Source organism: Drosophila miranda, chromosome 3 (assembly GCF_003369915.1).
Source record: "Drosophila miranda strain MSH22 chromosome 3, D.miranda_PacBio2.1, whole genome shotgun sequence".
Lineage (NCBI taxonomy): Eukaryota > Metazoa > Arthropoda > Insecta > Diptera > Drosophilidae > Drosophila > Drosophila miranda.
Genome location: NC_046676.1, coordinates 18,371,072 through 18,392,421, shown reverse-complemented (window position 1 = coordinate 18,392,421; position 21,350 = coordinate 18,371,072). Strand labels below are relative to the sequence as shown.

Sequence of the window (21,350 nt, the reverse complement as noted above, 5' to 3'; positions counted from 1 at the left end):
TGCTTTCCTGCTACGGCGATTGCTTTGATTGTTTTTGCCTGAATTTTGGTGCCTCAACAACAATATAACCCACATATCCCCCCTCTATTTAAACATCTAACGATTTGAGGTAAATGGCGGAAAACATTACTGATTGTAAATTCTTCTTGTAGATCTTTCCTGTGAACTTAAAAAAAACCTAAAATCTTTCACCTGAACTGCGCTAAAATTATTAAATTTTTATTATTTTCGTTGGAATATTAAAATACCCCCTTTGCAAGCAATGGGCTAATCGTTCGTCTTCGAAGACTGGAAACCATACTGAATTACTGAATCAATTTTCTACTGGCTTAATTTAAATACTTGATTTTCGTAGATTTTGTCTAAAAAGAGGTTTGCTCAATTTTGATATTTCGTTGAATAATGCTGGCTAACTAAATTCCTCAGCTGTGCCCACATAGTTTTATCATTTTGATGAATACACTTTCTACAAGATTAAATACTTTTAAGTTAACCCATTTCTTGTATTTTGACTAAAACTATAGCTGCGCGCCTAAGTTTGCAGAGATGTAAAATCAATGCATTGAAATAAATGAAGCAGGAAAGCACGTTTTGAGAGAGCGAAAATTAAAAAAACCAGCGTATGGATGTTTCTATACCCTGTATTCTCTAATATACCCTTACAAATTAAATTTATTGTTAACAGAGAAGACTTAACGTTGCTTTTCCTATACGTAGAGATGGTATCGATAAGGTTTTGCGCTTAACAGTACGCTGTTAGCCGCACTGTTTCTTTTTGAACACGACACATATTGGAAATGTTAGTACTAAACAAATATACATATGTATGTATATGAATATTTTATATTGATAAATTCATTTCCAAAAACAATCACATTTAAATTTTTTTTATTTTATAGTATTGATATAATATAATTGTATTTGAATTGTACACTATTATGTACCTAGAATCTGCGCGTTGAAAACAATCCGAGTGTTAAATAGACCCTTAAAACTAAATACATAACAAAATTATAAACACTTCAAGTTCTGCGATTGCCGATTTTGTTTCCGCTTCTGTGTTGCTCTGTCAATTTCCGTCCAAACTCTCACATTCTCTTGCTTTTGCTAAGTATTTTCTATATCCGTGTGTGAATGCGTACACAAACACGTAGTCCCTCCGGTCCTTGCGTTCGTATTGTATTTTACGAGTAGAGTAATTCATTCAAAAATTTTGGTTGCGTTGCTGGTACTCAGCTTAAAGTACGTGAAATGCCACGAAATCTCAGGTTGAAAAGATTTAAATAGGTTCGTATGTTTGGATTTTACACATGTATAAGTTACTCGGTAAGGAAAATCATGAATTACACTTTTCCTCATGGGAATTCAATCAGAATTCACAGCAACGATGCCATTTGATTCTGCTGATCTAATCTGTCTTCTATGCTTCAGCCTCGACAGTCACCGCTGGATTGGATGACTCCTCCGATAATGGAGCTTCTGACTGTGTAGCATCCATTTTTGGAGCTTCATCTTGTATTTCCAGAGCTGGAGCAGGAGTTGAAGGGGATTCGTCTTTGGGCACAGCCTCTGTACGAATAAATTCAGGTTTCTGTGGAGGAGCTGCTTTGGCTTCTGCTTCTGCAGGTACTTCCACTCTGCTTTCGTGCTCAGCGGGATCTAGGGCTGGGGTTGGGGCTGAGGGTGGTGGCAGCTCATCGTAGAGGGGCGTGCAGGCGGGTGAAGCATCTGATTGTTTTAGTGCCGGAAAATCGTTCGCTACTTCCGCTGGTCTTGCGAAATTATCCACCGGCGACCCAGAGGCCGCTCTTTGCTCTGCACCAACTGGAGTAACCTCTGGTACATCTCGCTCGGCCTTAGCTGCTTGCTCTGCCTCCATTCTCGCTTCATAGTCCTGCAGCTCACGGTCCCAGTCCTCCTCGGTGTCCGCCGTCTCAGCAGTTGCTGGGGCTGGAGCTGATGCTTGGGCTGGTGTTGGCACTGATAGCGAATTAGTGCTGGACAGCGGCGTCTCCTGATTCTTTTCCCTGGAATCCGTTTCCGACATGGGTTTGCTGTTTCCTTCATCCGTGGAACTCATTGAATGTCGACTACTGTCATCTCGCGAGCCGCGTCTATTTCCAAACCCTGGACGGTCACGTTCTTCTCTTGGTCCGCGCCCGCCACGCGCGTTGTTGCCACGGCGATCGTCGGGAATCTCGCCCTCTCGATCTCCACGGAAGCGATTACCGCCAGGACCTCCAGGACCGGCACGACGCTTGTTGAAATTGTTGCCGACTTCATCCTCATCGTCGCTCCAGCGTCCTCGCCCGCCGCCTCCGGTTGAGGCATTCCTTGCATTCACACCAGGGCCTCCACGTCCGCGTTGATTATCATTGAAGGGATTCCGGGGATTGAAGAAGCCTGATTGATTATGGATTCGAATGGTAATTAATTAAATTGACGCATAAATATTGAAAAGAAACCTCTTGCTATTTCTACATCTATTTACATATCACACATTTATGGTACCATTGGAACACAATGGGTTATGGCAATGTTCCGCAAAGTGTGTGCCGTGGTCTACAGTTGGTGTGCCTCGTAAAAAGGTCAAGGTTTTGTGAAGATAATATGCCTTAAAGCTTTGTTGATAAATTGTTCTGTCCTACAAGTTGTTAAAACTTTTAATTAAATCAAGTCGTCAGGAAATGGGAGCAGATCATCAGTCACTTCTGTTTCATATCGCTATCGGAAAAGTGCTATCTCGGATTTATTAGCTTGCTTTAAGTGGACCAGGATTCAGATTTTGTTTCTGTGTTTCAAAAAGAAAAATGGGCAAAGCGTGCTGTTGCAATTCTAGTACCATTTGCCACAGTCTACTTATGCGAATTGGGATATTCAATGAAGCAGCAGATGAAACCAGCCGTATCAACGGTTGCTCAAAATTTTGATCGCCTGTGCTCATATTTCTCACGAAAACATATTTTCATGTTAGGGATATTGATTTTAGTAGGTAATCAAGAAATACACAAAAATACAATACAATTTCAATCAGATTCAATAGAAGGTCGATGTCTTGAATTGGTTTGCCATTGAATACCTCTTGAATATCTTGAGCTTTGAGTTTTGCTTGACTCTTTCATCTCACCTGGTCCCTGTCCCTGTTGTCGTCCACCAGTTCCACCAGGTCCACCAGGTCCGCCAGGTCCACCGGGTCCACCGCCATTGCCGCCCTGGTTGCGCATGAACATTGGTCCCACGGCACCGCCATTGCCAGCATTGTTAGGGGGTCCACCCATACGCTGATTGAAGGCCGCAGGCGGCGGTATACGCATTTGCATCAGGCTGGTGGGCTGATTGAATCGGCTGTTGTTCATGTTGGGCGGGAAGAAGTCTCCTCCTGGTCCACCCGGTCCTCCGCCTCCATTTAGGTTCCCACTGCGTGGCCCCATTCCACGAGGACCCGGTCCACCGCGATTATCAAAGTCTGAAAAGGGAATGGAAGTCAGGTAAAATCGTACGCATACTTTTAGTGGCAGTCGCCACTTACCCGCGCCCATAAAGTCTGGTCTCTGCATTCCATGCTCAAGTGGATTCAGGTTGAGACGATTTCGCGCCTCATTGAATGTGGCATTTGGTCCAGCCCCAGGTACAGGACCAGCTCCCCCCGGTCCACCGCCGTTTTCGGCTCTCCAGCGTTCGGCAGCTTCTGCCACGTCATCGCGTCCGCCCCAACGTGAGCCGCCGCCGCCACCTGGGCCGCGGGAACGCTCCCGTTCCCTCTGGAACATCTCGTTGGCAGCGGCAGCCACCACTGCCTCCACATTGTTGGGATTGGCCATAGGCGGATTGAAGCTGGCCTGCTGCTGCTGTTGCTGTGGTGGCATCGGTGGCGGGGCATCCTCCAGATCCATTTCAATGTCCATTTGATCGTCGCTTATATTACCACTGTTGCCCGCGGGTGGGGCGCCGCCAGCCATAGGAGGTGGCACTGCTCCGGGTGGCGGAAATGGGCCTCCGTGAGGCATACCCATAGGATGAGGGGGTCCACCCATTCCTGGAAATACCAGATGCCATTTCATCATTAGAGATTCAGTTGGGCAGATTTATGGGGAAAATCGTACCTGGAAAACCGGGCGGCATCATGCCCGGTGGCATCATCATTGGTGGAGGCATGGTTGTCGTCGGCATCATCATCGGTGGCGGCATATTTGTCGGTGGCATCATCATCGGAGGCGGCATGCCTATCCCCATGGGCGGAGCCATGGGGTACTGGCCTCTCACCATGCCCATGAGTCCGGGCGGAGGTTGTGCGCCGGGGCCGAGCGGTGGGGGTGGACCCACTGGACCCACGGGTCCCACTGGAGGCGGCTGTGTTGTATCGATGCCGAACATTAGTCCTGGCGGTGGGCCAGGAACGGATGCCGTAGCGGTCTCTGGAGTGGACGCCGTGTTCTTCTCCTTGCCGACATTTTTGGCCTGATTGATCTTCTGCTTAATCCAGCTGGGCATGGTGTCCTCGTCGAACATGCCGCCCTCCTCGAGGGTGTCGAGATCCGTCTCCGGACTCAGCTTGTTCCAGGGTATGTACGTAACGCCCAGCTCCAGGTCCCAGAAGTCCTTCCACTCCTTGCTCTTCACCCCCTTGCCGGCGGCCCAGGAGATGGTTATGGCCCGTCCCTGGAGCTTGTGATTCTTCAGCGATTGCATGGCCTTGTGCGCATCCTGGCGACGATTCATCACTATGAATGCGCATCCGCGTGGCACAATCTGATCGATGCTTACTATGTCGCCGTACTCCCCAAAGGTGTCGGACAGCTCCTCCTGGTAGACCAGCTTGGACAGATGGCCCACCCACAAGGTGGTGCTGCATACTGTAAGAGAAACGACACATATGTAGATCGGATCTAATCTATCAACGAGTAGCCGAGTAGCTAGCAGTGTGGGAAGGAGTAGGTGGCCCCGTAGCTCGCTCGTTGAGCGGTGCGCGTGTCAGTTGAGAGTTGAACCTTTAGTTTTTAATTCAATTGAAAAAATCTAAACCACATTTTAGTTGGATTCATCCAACACATATATATGAATGTATATGGTTTTACGTATTGTTTTGTATCTTATTAGGTATCGTATCGTATCGTATGAAATGTGTATATTATCTTCAAAAACATTGCTCGAAAACGCAGGACAGGGGGAGTCTAGAGTGGGTCTAGTCTGGGGTTGGAGTAGTCTTAAATTATGCCAAAAATCAAGTGCAAGAAACACTAAAGCTAAAACACACACGCGCACACACACACGTCAACACGAGCCAAGGAGCTGCAGGAATAGAGAGGAGAGAACTCTTCCGGATTAGCAGGAAACACAAAAGAAGAAAAGAAACGGAAATGAAAACGAAAACGAAAAAAAAGGACAAAAAATCATCTCCAGAAACTGTTCCCAAGGAACGGCTCTTGGCAAATGATTCGACGCCATATTTACCACTGAGGTGATCCTTTTTAATATCAGGAAGCCCCTTCTTGCGGCGCTCACGCTCATGCTCCCGGTCACGCTCCTTGTCCCGATTGTTGCGTTCCATGCGCTCGCGGTCCCGCGATCCTCGGCGTCGACTGGAACGAGGTGAACGACTGCGCGATCGGGATCCGCGACGACGTCGATCGTTGCCATTGCCGCCTCCACCCCCGCCGCCTCCAGCACCTCGTCCACGTGGTGAGCGAGAACGACTGCGGCTGCTGTTCCTCCGGCTCCGCTTGTACCTCTCCCGGTCGGGCGTTGGACTCCGCGAATCGGCCCCATCCAGATTGATCACCTATTGGAGTCGGGAGTGTTGGCAAGAAGTTTGAGAGAATTGATTTTGTGATATAAAAACGTTAACATTTTTGTAAGCGTAAAAGAAAGAGTTGGGTGGGGAAGAGGCCGAAGTGGGAGTGGGGGGGTAGGGATTAGTAGAGGGAATCGAGAGTGATTCGAGGACGATTGAAGGACTACGAGAAAAAAAAACGATAAACTGCATTCTCTGGCGTGTGTTGACGTGTGGTTCGATTCGACGATTCTTGACATTTCATTGGCATTTTGCGTTTTCGAGCAAGTTTTTGATTCTTTGTTTTGAATGGTTTACATATTTAGGAGAACACTTACCAAACGTTGTTATAGCATCGGGTGCGGGTCCGCCGGACATTGTTTTTCTTAAAAACCTTACCTTTGGCTTCTCTTCTCTTTTTTGTCATATATTGTACAACATATCTTTAATCTTTAAATCTTTAAATCAACTATTCGTTTCTTAGGCTCTGATCTCAAATATTTGCAGTGTTTTTCAATGATTTTTCGCTCTTTAAGACTTCGCAAGGCAAGGCGAGGGTAGTATGATTTTTTACTTTTGGTGGCAAAAATAGTATCGTATCTACTTATGGCTCAATAACGTCCCTCAGCCCCTCGAGGGTAGGGTGGAACCAATTGTTGAGCCATATTGTGGTAAAGTTATTACTTAAAGAGTTTAATTTTATCGCAGATATAGTTAGAGATTAATTTTAAATTGGAGACAATCCTAGACCGCTACGCTCGGCTCCGCTCGGTTATAACAACATTTTGGGCGCTTCTTGCGGACAAACTCAAACTCAACTGCACCTTCACCTGCACGTCAGCACAGTCCGTTCCGCTCCACTCCGGGAGTGTTTGTTTGTGTGTATGTATCTTCGCGATAGGAACAACAACAAGAGCAGGTTGAATGGGCGACTCGTGTATGCTTTCGACCCACGCAACGGACAACAATGCAGTCCTCCCGTGGGGGTGGGGGGATCGAAAAGATACACGAGGCCGAAACAAACAACTAAGATAGAAAGAAAGTAATAGATTCGGTGGTATACCTCAATCGACTGCTGCTCCGATATGAACTCCACGTCCTTGTTCATGTCCTGCCCGTCACTGTGGTTGAGGTTCATGCCCATGCCCATGCCCATGCCCATTCCCATCCCAGGGGGCATGCCAGCAGTGCCCTGGATTGGATTACAGATTACCAGGGAATGTAACCCAGGGATAAACGATATACGATACCTTCAACACGTTCTGCAAATGCTGTTGGAGGGCATCGTCCTGGTAGCGCATCTTTTGGTTTTCCTCCTGTTGCTTGAACTTCTGGAAATTCTGCAGTGTCTGCAGCTGTCGCAGCACATTCGGATCGTTGAGCAGTTGTTTGAGATTGTTGTTCTGCAAAAGACCAACCAGGGATTAAGCAAAACAGATCGCAAAAGAAGAGGGCGGGCAGTGTTAATACAAGAAATTAAAACTAAACAAAAAAGCGAATGAGATCGATTAGGATTCGGCCATACGTCTAGTAGATTGGATGAAGTAGGGGGCGAGTCGTCGCCCATGCAGTGATGGCCATGATGATGATGATGATCATCGGCCATCATCCGCTGCATGTTGTCCTCCTCGTCGTCCATGATCGAGCGCACATCGTAGTCGATTTCATGCGAGGTCTTGCTATATTTGTGATGATGCGACTTGCTGGACGATCCCGATTGACGCTTCATATAATGCTGATCCGAATGATGACGCTTTGAGCTGCTGCTGCTGACACCGCCACCGTAGGATTTCTCATGACCCATCTGGGGTGTTTCGTGTGTTTGCGTGTACGAGGACGAAAGATGTTGGTTGGCAAGACATGAAGCAAGAGACAGCGGAACAACAACGATTGGAAGAGATTGCGAGTTAGTATGCGTTAAGGGATACACAAAGGATACAGGATACCCATCGTGGAATCCTTCGGATTCGGTTAGTATGTATGTTGTGTGGAGTGTGTTCTCCAAGCCCAACATCCGCGGTGCCGAATCAACAACTCACCGATAAATCGGGCACCCCGCCCATTTTGTCGTCTCCCGCGCCACTGTTCATGCTCAGGTCCATGTTGCTCAATCCAGAGGTGTTGAGGCCATTAGGCCCACTGGAGATATCGGCCAGACTAAGGGCGCCACTGCTGCTGGGACCAGGCCCCACATTGCCACCGGGTCCGGCTCCACCGCCCATTTGCATTTGCATTTGCATTTGATGGTAAATGGGGTGGTTGGGGTCGGCCAGATCGAAGATGGGTTGGATGACGTCCGACTTGAAGACATTGTTCTTCTGCCAGAGATTGAGGACGCGAATGATGCGGCTCTTGTCTTCGGGAGCACAGCGGAAGAGATTGGCAAATGTCTCTGTGAGGTTTCGCTGGAAGCGGGGGGCGAATACATCCTTCTCGGGCCCGTATTGGTGGCGCGATTGACGCACAATCGAGTCGATAACATACAGGCCCGGCACCTTGTACTCCGGCTTGCACTTCAATATGAACTTCTCCACGCTCTGGACGACATGCTTATAGAACTTGATGGCTCGCATTGCCGACTTCGTAATTGCGGCCATTTTGGCCTTGGATATGGGCGGTCGGCTGTCATAGAGTCCGGAGAGCTGCAAAGGACAGAATGGGAAGAACAAGTGGGCATGGGGTTGTGGTTATCGCAATCGAGTATCACGGGCAAGGCAACATGCAACCCTGGGCGGCGCTGTGCTGCGCTTGTACGAACAAATTTGGGGCATTGCCTAGAAATAACTATTTTTTGTGTATGCACATATTCACTGTAACAATTGCATCGGATCAGTGGTTGGCGTTGTATAACCACCACGCTTCAAGCAATTTGCGTACTTTGCAGCGAGTTTTTCTCACGCAATCAGCAAGCGGCGGCTGCCCTGCCTCGGACTTACCTCATTGTTGAAAGCCACAACAGTTTCCATGTTCAATTGTTGGTTTCACGCACTTCGAACACTCACAAATTTCAATATTGCATACTTTTACAAGTATCAGAAAACTTTTACAGCCCTTTTTACTTTATTTTTTAAACTTTTCACGAAGTTTTACACAAAGCGTGAAAAAAATGGCTGCCCGTAGGGATTAGTGTGACCACGGATTTATCGGTCAGATATGCTGTCTGACCCTCAGAAACATACCGAAATATACGACAGAACTTTACAAATATACCGGAATATACTGACGAATAATTTGTATTCAAGTTCCATATTCTTCGTTTTTGATATTCGGTTGGATATTACGAGCTAGATAGAACCCTCAGCTGTGCCCACATAATTTAATCGAATTACTGAATCAATGTTCTTTTTGACTGGCTTATTTTAAACACTTGCTTTAATTGGATTTTCTCTAAAAAAAAGGTTTTAGCGAAAAAGGTCAGAAAAATAACATGTAAGTGAGTAATCTTTCCTATTGCTAGATTTTGATATTCCGTTGAATAATGCTGACTAACTAAAACCCTCAGCTCTGCCCACATAGTTTTATCCCGTTGATGAATATATTTTCTACAAGATTAACTACTTTTAAGTACTCTCATTTATTGTATTTTGACTAAAACAAGGTTTAAACAAAAAAGTTCAACATAAAATTAGTCGCAATGTTGCTGTCATTTGAAGACTTGTTGCTTATAATCTGGAGTATGGGCATTTTTATACCCTATTTTGTTAATTTAAAATTAAAACAGTAACTGTTTTCCAAACTGTAATGAATAAAGAAATTTTCTCAAATTGATAGTGACTAAATAGTGACGGCGCTGTCGTGGTCCATGACCGCTAGCATCACGTTGAAGTTGAGTCCGTATCGTAGCTAGTACAATGCATTTTTAGGGACACCTGGCAGCGGTTCACAAAAGCCCAAACACCCACACATCATCTCCAGCTTTTGGTTTAAACTTTAATAAATGTAAATGATTGTATATGCAAAGCATAATTAGACTTCCATGTCTGGTGGCGGTTTGAACATATCGGCCACATACTCGTAGGTCAGTTTCAAGAGATACTGGAACGACTTGTTCTGCGGCAGGTCATCCAGTTCTGTGCTCTCCAGGAACTCCTCCATGGGCGGCAGAACATTGTCGCCTTCCTTGCCCATCAGCTCCGAGATTTCAATGATTTTGTAGAATAGTAGCGTCTGCATGTATTCCACGGAATTATTGTGGTCATAGTCGACCCAGTTGTCGCGGCGTATGGCCGCACACCAGATCTTGTGGCGCAGATCGTAGGGCTGCTCCACAAAGCTCAGCAACTCCAAGGACTTGCCAAACTCCACTTCGGTGGCACTATCGTTTTCATCGGCGATGTATAACTGGGGATTATTAAATATTGTTAAATAATGTACGAGAACCAATGGACAGATCGACTTACATCGATAATATCTTCAGCTTTGAGCACTTTCTGTTCTACTGGGTCGAGGCCAAAGGTTTGCAGTACGTCATGGCTCAACTGCAGCTGATACTCGATGAGCCTTAGATCAGCATTAATCTTCTCCATCTGCGACGTCAGATCGGTGTCGGGCGCCGCAAAAGCAGCCAGCTTGGCCAGAGACAACATTGACTTCTTGCGCGCCACAATCTCCTTCTCGTTTTGCGCCAGCTCGTACAGCCCCTTTGCCGCCCGCTCGTAGTCGCCGTTGAATATCAGCTGAATCCAGACCAGCGATGGATGGTCACGCATGAACTGTGCCAGCGCTATCGGGTTGTCCTTGAAGCGCTCGAATACCTCGCCATGCCGCTTCTGCCGCAGATGCCAGCTGATGGCAAACTGCGAGAAGTTAAACTCCTCGTATTTGCGCATGTAATCATCCAAACGTTCTTTGTCATTGGTCAAGTCGCATACTAGCACTAGACTATGAAAGTCCAGATACTTTTCAGCCAACTTAGCGGCATACTCGTACTTAAGATCCTTGACTGGAAAGGTAATGAATATGAAATACGCCCCAGTTATACTGAAAACTTACTTACTTAGGACTGAGATGAGTTCCCTGCGCTGTGCCTCAAACTGCTGCTGCAATAGATTAGCCTTCTCCGATCCTCGAACACTATCCAAGTAGTTCTTGCGCCCCTGAAGCACCAAATCGACTAGCTCGTATATTTGCTGGTACAACTTCTGGCTTAGCTCCGTCTCACTGATGCACTGGGAACCATAGCGCAGGCTGAGGTCTATAAGTCGGTTGAGAGTGTCTCGAACTCCAGCACTTCCCGACATGGCCGTCCAGGGAAGGTTTTCGCAGGCGGCCAGTCTGTCATTGTGCGGTGTGAAGTTGTTCGCCTGCTGCTCACGATGCATAAACACCTGGCCCAGTGTATCCAGGACGATGGAATTGGTATCGTTGAGAAATCGGGCCACCATTACCGTGGTATCTCTCTGAGCTGAAATGTGATTGTCAGCCATTTCGGCTAGCGCCTCGAATACAAACTGGAATTTGCACAGTTTCACATAGAATATATCCTGGGTGGTTAGGTTGCCATTGGGCTTCTCATCCCACATGGCGACAGTGGCATCGATGGCATGCTCGATGATTTTTGGTTGTTTGGCCTGCAAGGAGCGCAGTGCCATGGCAGCCACTATTTTCTCGCTAATATCGGACAAAATAAAGCATGTCGGCTTCAGCACATTACTACCACAGGGTATGGCATTGAGCTAAAAAGAATGACGCAAGATAAATTCAAAAAAATAGCAATAAGAAGAGCAATAATAATCACCTTCTCCCAAACGCCGCTGGCATGAAGAAATGAGACAAAGTGATCGAAAGCAAGGGTTTTGTCACGCAGCTGATTGATGATTTGCATAGAGCGTGAGCTCCCCAACGCATGACGATTGCCATCGTGATCGCCCAGAGCCTCTTCCCAGCGTGGATCGGCGATTGGAAGATCCTCGGCCAAGTCCTCCGCTATTGTGATGACAATTCTAATGGAAATGGAAGTATCTGATAGCTTATAGTATTTTAGTAAAAATTCAAGTATTCATACCTATCCAACTTGTAGGCATCCAAGGGCGCACCACATTGATCGGGCTCATTGACAGTGCGCAGAAGCTCCCCGATAATTGTCTTCACCATGTTGTTATTACGCTTCAGGTGGTACACGAAGGCAGCTTTTAACTGGCCCACTTCGTCACTTAGATCGCTGTATAGCTCATCCGGATCCAGTTCGAACATGTGCAGATTGTTGCTGCTGCCAGTTACTGCGGTCAGTGTAGACTGATCGGGTGCACTGAAACTACCGAGCATAGCTGGTGCAAACAGATCTGGTGTATTGCAGGTGCTCATATTATGCAGCTCGTTGGCATCAAAGTCGCCAGGTGTGATTGAAACCAGTCCGTGTGTGCGGCTAAAGAACAGCGGCAGTCGACTGCAGACGGCAGCACATAGGATTCGATCGTCGTGCAAATGAAATTCAATCTTCTCCGCCTCAAGTTCGGCTGTGGGTACGGCGTTTGCCAAGAGCAACGGATAGACCACCTTTGGGGTGTAGAGGTAGATGTGGCTGCTCCCTATTATGAAGCGAAGGCTGACGCAATCCTCTTTGGTCTTGGCGTTGTAGAATTTATTCAACTTAAGGGGTGTGAATGACTCCAAAAGTATGCTGTTCGCTTGGACACTGGCTACAGCTAGAAATAGTATTAAGTATTGTTCATGTTGAATGACAAATTCAATACTTACCAACGGCATAGCACATCTGTGGAGCGTGGGCAGCGTTAACAGCTCCAGCCAATATGTAAGCCTTGTCATCTACGATATGAAAGTCCAACAGATGCAACTCGATTTCCACATTGTCCGCGGGAGTACGGAGATTCCAGAACTTTTGCTTAAACTCTTCGCGAATCCGGCGCACCACCTCTTCATCCTCGTGGAGTAAATGTTCTGTATTCCCTTTGTTTGACAAACTCCAGCGCTGGATCGAACGATCCGAGAGCACAGCCACCACGGTTTCACCTTCAGGAGAATTTTTCTCGCAGCACATGCCAACCAAGAGCTGGAAAATATATTTTATATTATTTGAGGAACCTTTTTAGATGGAAATGCAAGCCTCACCGGATCCTTGTCGCTGCCCGTGTTCATTCCAATAAGCATGGACGAAAATTTCTTGCCAAAGCCACCAAGCAAACTGGTGGGCGGCTTTATGGTCTTGTGCTGCAACGAGTATCGGCCGTTGGTGAGGCCTACGCTGAGAAATACCAATGTGCAAGTTGAGGTCACAGCAAGGTAGCCCTGTTGCAATGGTAGATTTATGATCTGAACGAAGTCCTGACCGGTTAGGATCGGTAGATTCACGTTATTCCCGTCGTGGGCAATAGATGGCCAATAGCGCACATCTCCCGTTGCAGAAACTGCTATGCAGGATGCCATTTGCTGGCCGTCTGTCTGGAATACACTAATCAACTCACTGTCGTACCCTAAATCGGAGTAGGGCAGTTGTAGTTCGCGGCATTGGGACAAGCCACCTCCCCGTCTAGGTTTCTTGGCACCCTTGGACGTCTCTTTGTACTGCCAAATTAAAAGTCGGCGGCCTTGCACAACCTGAAATAGGGCGGAAATTTAATACCCAGCCAAATCATTTTTCGATCCGTGCTTATGCCCGTACCCAAGCCCAGCCATTTTGGGCAACCTTCGCAGAAACGGCTCCTGCAGCAGATCCCACAAAGGTCAAGGCCTCGTTTACTACGACGGGGAGGGGAAAGCCAAAGCTCTCCACAACATTGTAGTCCGACCGGATGCCGGGTATCGATTGGGTAGATCGCCCGGACAAACTATGCCGGCTGCTGGGAAAAAGTGTTTGAAATCATCTTTAAATAGGCGAGACACTCCTGTTAGTTACCTGTTGTTCAGGGCAGTTTTTTTCAAGCTCCCTGGAAGTGGAGAGCAGTTCGAGTTCCCGCCAAAAAAAGAATTTTGCGTGCTGTTTGCACATAGCCGGCGGAATCCTGGCGATGACTCCCGCGGAGTTCCGTATAGCTGCTTTTTCATGTTTCTTTCCTTTACTTTGTTTTCAATATTATTACTATGGGTACTATGAGTACTATCCTAGTGATAAGGAGCAATGTATTTTTTTTTTTTGCTCAGGTTTGACGAAATAAATATTATATTTTTTTAAAGGTTTTACTTAGCAGTGTGACCGCGGACTTATCGTTAAAATATACCGTCAGACCCTTAGAAATATACCAAAATATACCGTCAGATTTTAAAAATATACCGTAAACATACTGACGAATTGAAGTTCTATTTTCCATATTCCTCGATTTTGATATTCCGTGGAATATTACTAGCTATATAGGACATTTAGCCATGCCCACATAATTTTGTACGATTGATGAATTAATTTTCTACACAATTGGTTAGTTTTTAGTCCTTGCTTTTATTGTATTTTGACTAAAACAAGGTTTAAGCAAAATAGTTCAACAAAAAAAACAGTCGCAATGTTGCTGGTACTTGATGACATGATGCGTGTATAGGCCTTTGTACACCCTATTTCGTTTATTTTATATGAAGATCAAACGTAATTTGTTAAGATCTTTTCTCAAATTGATATCCTTTAGACATATTCAAGTACATTATTAGTATCTTGTATACATTTATGTCGATCCTGATACCTAACCTACTGAGCCTTGGAAGACAAACATTTTCTCAATTCTATATCATCCATTTATTCCCTGGATCTAACCTCGTTACAAAAAGCCCTGAGTCCCGTTAATAAATTAACGTACTTCACCTTGCAGTTGTTTTTGTCCGACCTGCCTCCGGGTAAGTAAGGCCGTGTCGGTCTCACTGCTTAACAAATATGCTTTATAAAACAGATAAAAGACATTTAATATTCAAACACCGCAGAATTTGATTTAAGCCGATCTCTCATTTTGTTTACCTAGTCTTTCTTACGTTTGCTGATCGCTACAGATGCCGCTCTGACTGGAACAACTTGTAGCGGCCTGTCCAACTCTTCTGGAGCTGTGAGCCCAGCCTTGCCGCGGTAATCTTGTGACAAAATATTTGCCGGCGCTAGCATGACCGGCGGACCTGTGCAAACTGGACATCTAGAGGAAGTAAGGACGGGATCGGAGGGAGATAGTCAGTTATCCGGCTGAGTATGAACCATTTTTGCTGTGAAAGGCTTACCTTGCTGCTTCTACTGCTGCTAATTGAGCGACAATCGGAGACGGATAGATTTTAGAGTACAAGCACATCAGATAATGGGCTACCAGGAGTACGGGCAGGAGAAGCATGCAGCAAAGAAGAGTGGCCAGCCAAAATGCGTTCTTCAAATAAAAAAATATAAATACAGTATTAACAGAGTGGAGAATTCAGATGAAATCTGTACTCACTATCGGATCGACTAGACGTTCACAAATTAAGGAAGCGCCTTGATGGTAAATGTAGGCCAGAGGCTTACAGTGTCCTACGTTGTTTTCCGCTTCCCTAATCACTCTTTCGATATATTCTTGAATCTGAAGGTTGACCGAAATCGAAAGGTTATTGGCGAGATTGTTGATGTACTCGTTGCCTCTATTCCTAATAAAGTTCTCGGACCTTTCAACCGCGTCCATCAGTATTTTAAAAGAGTCGCCAAAGTTATTGTTGTCGTATAGAATGAGCTTATCAATTTCCTTTACTTTTTCCAATAATTTGTTTACGGCATTCGTCAATGGGACCAATATATGATCTTGGTAAATAAATAGATCTATGGCAGCCAGGTAGTAAGCAAGGCAGCCTGGCCAATCTTTTAGATATCTTGTGTTTATATCATAAGAAAATAACAACGTTTTTTTCTTTAGTATGGCTATATCCGTATGGATAAATTTGGTGCAAAGATGCTCGCTGTATAAGATGCTGTGGTATTCGGACAAATTGCCGTCACGCATGTCAGTGAGAAGTAATTTCTCTTTTTCCAGGATGAGCTCCACATTGGATAAATCCCCAGTGAACAAAGGGGGATCTTCAAAGCCATCGACGAATACTTCCAAATTCAACAACTTGTCTATGTCGTAAATATTCTTCGCTCTCAGCAGCTGAAATACGGACTCATTTGCATTGCAGGCCCTGATTGCCTCCGACACTGGCAGCGTGGGAAACGATTCCCTTACTTCCGTACTCCCCGACATGTAGCGATTGATATCGATCACGGGGTCGAGATATCGGAAGATGTTTTGATCATTTTTTAATGGAGCACATGCGCTCGTGTAAGTTATCAAACCGATTATCAAGTAGAACAGTCCAACTAGCGTGATGAACGAGAACACACAAAATATCATGATGATGGCGCTGAAATAGTGACACAAATGGCTGTTGCTGCAAATTTCTCGGTATTACAAAAACTAGAGATTACTCACACAAATAGACATGAGGCAGCCATTCCCTTTGAGAATACTCTAGGGGGTCCTGGCATTGTCCGGTTAGGCCCTAAGAAGCCGCATATCAGGGCCGATATCAAGATTACTATAATCTACAATCGGGAAAAATTTAATTAAAATCGGTCGAACCGTTTGGGAAAGTTTTATATACATATATATAATAACAACAAATTTTTTTTACATCTGCATCCGACACTAGCCGTTTTATCTCGCTTCCCTGCGCCAGACCGTGCACACCGCACAAGGAAGAGTGTGAGATTCGAACCGATGATCTGTTACATATGGGTATTGTCTATGATTCTCCGGTTTTAGTTTTCTTCAAAATTTTAGATGCCACAGATTTTCGTTCTTTGTGGGCGAGGATGGTGCTTATGGTCCCTCATAGCCTCTGTGGACTAGGCGTCAAGCAAAATGGAAGGATAGACTGACGGACAGACAGACATAGCTTTATCGAAAATATATACTTAATAGGGTCCTAAACGCTTCCTTCTCGGTGTTACATACACATTCTTTCACCACAAAGCTAATGTAGTCCGAAACTGTTCGACTACCGGGTTTAACAAAATGCATCAAATTTGCATAAAATATGCATGAACTCATTCGACTTACTATAAAGATTAACAAAAAAATGACGATGTTAATAGTCCTGCGATCTTCGCCAAACTTTTCGTAGACGTCGTCAAATGTCCTTGCGGTCCTCAGTGTGTTTAGGTGAATATCGCTGATCATAGAATCAATCAAGTCGCGGATTTTTATAGCTTCATCCAGAAGCATTATCCTTGATCTAGTAAGGCTTCGAAATATTGGCGGAAGAACGAGTTTCATCTGTTTCAGGATAATGTCCTTAACCTTTTTTAAGCGGGCCATTCCCCTTATTGGGATCAGATAAAGTTTGTCGTCAATAATTTGTTTCATCGCTTCGACAAAGAGTGTAGTATTAGGAATCTAGAAATTACACTGATTACATTTGGGTTTTGTGGGTGCTTTGTAGGGAAAATATAATACCAGGTCTAAGTGCAGGCACTTTGAATCATCGTAAGAAATTACACCCATGTCATGGTTGAACTTATAGCATTTTGGCAAATGGCACAAAGCATAAGCAGCGTAGGTAAGATCTCGTTTCTGGCCCCGCATACCTGAAATTTGGAAAAGGTAAGGGCACAGCTGTATCGACGACTATCCATCAGATATCCGATGCGAGAAATTCTCGGCTTCTAGTAGTTACCGTCTCTTAATAGGGACCCTAAGAAACGGATATCCTTCTCTAAGGCCTCCACTTGCAACATTATCTTAAGGGCTTTCGGCATGTTGAGCAAGATGCGCTCCATTTCTGCTAGCGCAGTACTCTCGGAGGTATCCCCCAGGTCCAGGAATATGTGATCATGTGCGTCTATGGAGACAGATGGAGGGTGGCAGATAGAAGATATATCGTTTCAGATTCAATTCCCGAGTCGAACTCACTATTAAGTTGGTCATCGAGGTGGGCATCCAGCTCCTGGTAATTGTACACCATCAAATGGTAGATGTGATCAGCCACATCTTTTAAAAAGGTGCAAGTGTCCCTGCTAGCACGTTTCATTGTCATATTGCTGTCTTCTAGTCCGCGATCCAGAAACTTGTTCGCAATAAACATTATGAAAAGACCAAGCCTGTGGGCAATCGTAATCGGAGGCACATTATTTTGCTGCCATTGAGGCTGGTCGACCTCGACCCAAACTCACATAAGGCCAATAACGAGAAGGGCAAGGCAAACGCTGCAAAGACAACGCCTCCGGAACTCGTTCGATCTCTTATTTTGCTTGCAACGTAAGCAGCAGCAAAAGCAGCAATAGCAAACACTATGTCATCAAAAAGGTGAAAAAAGGATCTTATGGGTCGCCTTTGTAAAGGCTTTGCTTACCCAATAAACGGAATGATAATTATACAGAAGAGGAGGAATATCACGACAACAAGCAGAAACCAGTACTGAGCCAATAGAGCAGCCCAATCGTTCTTCCACACCTTAGGGCCGAGAACCAACTTGTTGTTGGCCGTCGTCGTAACATAGCCTGCACGAAGGCGGGAGGGGCCTCAAATGGATGGCTCTCTGGAGCTAGTTGATCTGGTTGTACTTACCCGGAGGCAGGTCGGACAAAAACAACCGCAAGGCGAAGTGCGTTAATGTATTAACGGGACTCAGAGCTTTTTGTGATGAGGTTAGATCCAGGGAATAATTGCCGGAACCAAGGTATGGGCTGTACTCGACGGAAGGCCAGTGGTCCTGTCCGAGCTGCTCGTGAGTCGTACCGTCGCCAGCGTACCCCTCGCGCCAAACGATATCAGCATTATTATTACTTTCAGTACCACTGGCTCCAGTTGTTCCTGTTTCTGCATCAGGATCCTGGGCCAAATTTTGCATAGTAAGTGAGAGTAACACAAGGATCAGCACCACCGAATGGATGCCTCGAACAGAAAGGGGAACAAAGTGATGCTTTCGTCCTCTTCCTGTGAATTTTCTTTCGCGTGGAGGTTCTGCCAGCGCCATTCCGATCTCGATACGGTTCCTCCCAACGCATCGGCGTCCGCTTCCGTCGCTTGCCACGTTGTCGTTTGAAAACATTTTTTAACTGCAATCAATCCTTGCACAGTTGGTGTTACACTTAACGTAGGATGTGTGTGTGTGCACGCATGTGTACTTGTTGTGTTTGTGTCGAGTGGAGAGTTAAGTTCTAACTCGTCCTATATGTGATAACATATTTCAAAGTAAGACTTAAGTCAGAAGTTTTGACTCAAAACAGATGGCCGCAATTCGTCAAGAAATGCCATTGTTTTTCGAATGTTCACAATGTTTCTGAAAGTTTAGGGTGATTTTAAGTACGCATTCAACGAAACTTTCTGTTTCAATTTTATAGCGCACTTTACTGCTCTGCACTATATATTCGATAGGATTTTTGCAACAAATTGAAATTTTTGTTATCTTACCTACACACACGAAAGCTATTCAGCTGAGAATATAAAAGGTTTTAGCAGCCGTTTGGCTTCATCTTCCTCGTGATCAATTCTCAATGAAATGCCAGACACACTTTCTTGTCGTTTCTTCCTTCCTTGTTTTCTTATAGCGGTAGAAATTTCCAATGTTAATGTTAGTTAACATTGTCAGGAAAAATAGTATAGCAAAGTATGAAATGGACATATCGATAGTATCAATGGTACCATCACTAACTAAAACGAAAACACTGTAAACGCATTAAAAAAATTGTAAATATTATTTTAAAACTATGAGTTCCAACCATCGACCCCTGGACGCATCGGATATCCAGCTGATACAGACTATAAGAGAAACGCCCTCGCTGTATGATCCGCAGCTCCCCTCTTTTCGGCTCTCGCAGCGCAAAGAGGAGGACTGGGCGAAAGTGGCAGAAAAGTTGAGAATTTCTACTATAGATGCTCGGCGGCGTTGGACCTGTTTACGAGATCGCTATTCGCGGGAGCTAAAACAGATGCGTCTCCATCCAACCAGCGAATTCGGCCGCAATGATTTCTTCAATCAAATGGATTTTCTGCGGCAATTTGTAAGAAAGCGGCGCGAGCGCAACAGAAGAGATCAGACACCTACTGGTTGGCTCAAAGTGGACATGAGGAGAAACAAACTAATGAAGATGTCGACCGAAACGGACACCCTGATTGAGGATTCGCATGTTTACGAGGAGACCGATGAGCACAATTACGATACTAAGCTAGAAGTGCAGACATCGCACTCCGAGACGTACTCTGTGCTAGTGGAGGCCGATGATGGTCAAGAGCCCGAGCAGGAGAGTTTCGAGGAAGACTTCATTGGGGATGAGCACAAGACAATGGACTCAACGACCACAACCTCTCCTCACGCCGATGACGCAGCCCACCCCACCCAGGGCGACATCAACTACATGGTCTGCATGCCCAGCATGAGTCAAGAACGGAAGCATCTTTCCCAAGAGTCACTAGCTCCGACTATGGCCATGCCAACAATGACAGAGACCGAGGACGATTACTTCTGTAAATCTGTGGCTGCCTATCTGCGGCAGCTGTCGCGGGTGCACAAGATCAAGGCCAAGGTGGAGATGTTCCAAATACTGGAGAAATACATTATGCTCGAGGAGGAGAGACGAGGCGTGGTATCGGGCTCGAGACCAGGGTCGGGGTGAACAGGTTACATAGCAATTGATGTATAGGTTTTAAAATAGTTTTTAATGCAGTACAAATATACAAAGTGACGAAAAATCATTTTAAGCTTAATCTATTTACTTTAGTTCCTTCTTTTTTTCTTTTCTAGCAGAAATCCTCATTGATTAATTCCGCGTTGACGGCTAGCCCGCGCTCCTTGAGTGCCTTAGACACCAGACGATGCTTCTCTTGCCGCTGCTCCTGCTCGCGTCGTTGGGCATCCAGTATTTCGTCCACAGATATCTCTTTGAGCGGCAGCTTCTGTTCCTTTTCACGATCCTGTTTTGGGGATGTTACAAGATCCGGGGTATTAATTATTTGGAAGTTTGGATTCGTTCACTCACAATTTCACCCAATAGGACAACATTCTCCCCTCGGATTATAAACACTCCACGTGGAATGTCGCCATATTGATTGCCCACATGTATCCTCTCAATGGTGCGCTGCAAAACCAAGTTGGCAAACTGATCCACCGATCGTAGGTAGCCAATCAGGGTACGACCATCTCGCAGGAGCACCATCAGTTTCTCTGTAATTGAGACATTTCATTGTCATCCAAACAAATGGCCGGAGCCACTCACTGTCTACTTCTTCCAGGAGGTGAGCTGTGCCCGCCAAAGGGTTGAGATCGTCCATGTTCAGACTGTGAGTGATTGATTGTGTGTGGAAAAACGACTTCGATTCAACTTTTCGCTTAATTATTGTTAAATGTGTGTGTGTTTTTTTTTTATGTTTTAAGTTCTCCTGCTACCCTTGAGTAGCATGGGTTTATTTGGCCGCCCGCCTATGCGAAGCAGGAAATTGCCGAGTCAAAGAATGGAAGTTGTTGGTGTACTGGTTATAAGTCAATTAGTGTTCGGCACGCGCTGATGTTTTCTTTTTCACAAAATTTATAAATATAATTATACTATCTTAGAGATGGCAGTGCTTCGATAAATCACGCGACAGTGATCGCAGGTGGTGGCAGTTCCTCAATAGCACAATCCCATATCGATACAGGAATAAAATATCGATGCAAAGTA

At 45.5% G+C, this 21,350-nt stretch overlaps 5 protein-coding genes across 9 annotated transcripts; 1 reads left to right on the top strand and 4 right to left on the bottom strand.

Annotated features, from left to right (window-relative positions):
• Nucleotides 1–943: 943 nt before the first annotated feature.
• On the bottom strand, nt 944–8,892 carry LOC108159804 (SR-related and CTD-associated factor 4). 4 transcript variants are annotated; one of them, XM_017293370.2, is made up of 10 exons: nt 8,707–8,889; nt 7,810–8,412; nt 7,296–7,574; nt 7,021–7,173; nt 6,834–6,962; nt 5,452–5,779; nt 4,104–4,853; nt 3,530–4,036; nt 3,128–3,466; nt 944–2,403 (listed from the first exon to the last, which is right to left on the bottom strand). In XM_017293370.2, the coding sequence occupies exons 1-10, from the start codon at nt 8,734–8,736 to the stop codon at nt 1,421–1,423; spliced, it is 4,101 nt and encodes a 1,366-aa protein (XP_017148859.1). In that variant the 5' UTR covers nt 8,737–8,889; the 3' UTR covers nt 944–1,420. The 4 variants fall into 4 exon arrangements, with proteins under 4 accessions (XP_017148859.1, XP_017148860.1, XP_017148861.1 ...); XM_017293371.2 differs by lacking the exon at nt 7,296–7,574 and having other exon boundaries at nt 8,707–8,887; XM_017293373.2 differs by lacking the exons at nt 944–2,403; nt 3,128–3,466; nt 3,530–4,036; nt 5,452–5,779 and having other exon boundaries at nt 4,664–4,853; nt 8,707–8,892.
• A 788-nt stretch (nt 8,893–9,680) lies between these two features.
• LOC108160075 (nuclear pore complex protein Nup133-like) lies at nt 9,681–13,888 on the bottom strand. 2 transcript variants are annotated; one of them, XM_017293833.2, is made up of 9 exons: nt 13,623–13,888; nt 13,389–13,566; nt 12,839–13,324; nt 12,467–12,779; nt 11,775–12,414; nt 11,508–11,712; nt 10,767–11,445; nt 10,171–10,712; nt 9,681–10,111 (listed from the first exon to the last, which is right to left on the bottom strand). In XM_017293833.2, the coding sequence occupies exons 1-9, from the start codon at nt 13,769–13,771 to the stop codon at nt 9,737–9,739; spliced, it is 3,567 nt and encodes a 1,188-aa protein (XP_017149322.1). In that variant the 5' UTR covers nt 13,772–13,888; the 3' UTR covers nt 9,681–9,736. The 2 variants fall into 2 exon arrangements, with proteins under 2 accessions (XP_017149322.1, XP_017149323.1); XM_017293834.2 differs by having other exon boundaries at nt 9,737–10,111; nt 13,389–13,563.
• Nucleotides 13,889–14,432: 544 nt separating this feature from the next.
• LOC108160834 (prominin-like protein) lies at nt 14,433–18,936 on the bottom strand. Its single transcript, XM_033390882.1, has 11 exons — nt 18,262–18,936; nt 18,047–18,194; nt 17,868–17,984; nt 17,608–17,795; nt 17,372–17,536; nt 17,152–17,282; nt 16,756–17,091; nt 16,126–16,238; nt 15,121–16,057; nt 14,915–15,054; nt 14,433–14,832 (listed from the first exon to the last, which is right to left on the bottom strand). Exons 1-11 carry the CDS (start codon nt 18,743–18,745, stop codon nt 14,664–14,666), a joined length of 2,928 nt encoding a protein of 975 aa, XP_033246773.1. The 5' UTR covers nt 18,746–18,936; the 3' UTR covers nt 14,433–14,663.
• Nucleotides 18,937–19,330: 394 nt separating this feature from the next.
• On the top strand, nt 19,331–20,388 carry LOC108159873. The gene has a single exon (XM_017293477.2). The coding sequence runs from the start codon at nt 19,404–19,406 to the stop codon at nt 20,307–20,309; it is 906 nt and encodes a 301-aa protein (XP_017148966.1). The 5' UTR covers nt 19,331–19,403; the 3' UTR covers nt 20,310–20,388.
• LOC108159875 (U6 snRNA-associated Sm-like protein LSm1) lies at nt 20,334–21,264 on the bottom strand. The gene is made up of 3 exons (XM_017293479.2): nt 20,910–21,264; nt 20,673–20,857; nt 20,334–20,607 (listed from the first exon to the last, which is right to left on the bottom strand). Exons 1-3 carry the CDS (start codon nt 20,962–20,964, stop codon nt 20,434–20,436), a joined length of 414 nt encoding a protein of 137 aa, XP_017148968.1. The 5' UTR covers nt 20,965–21,264; the 3' UTR covers nt 20,334–20,433.
• Nucleotides 21,265–21,350: the final 86 nt, after the last annotated feature.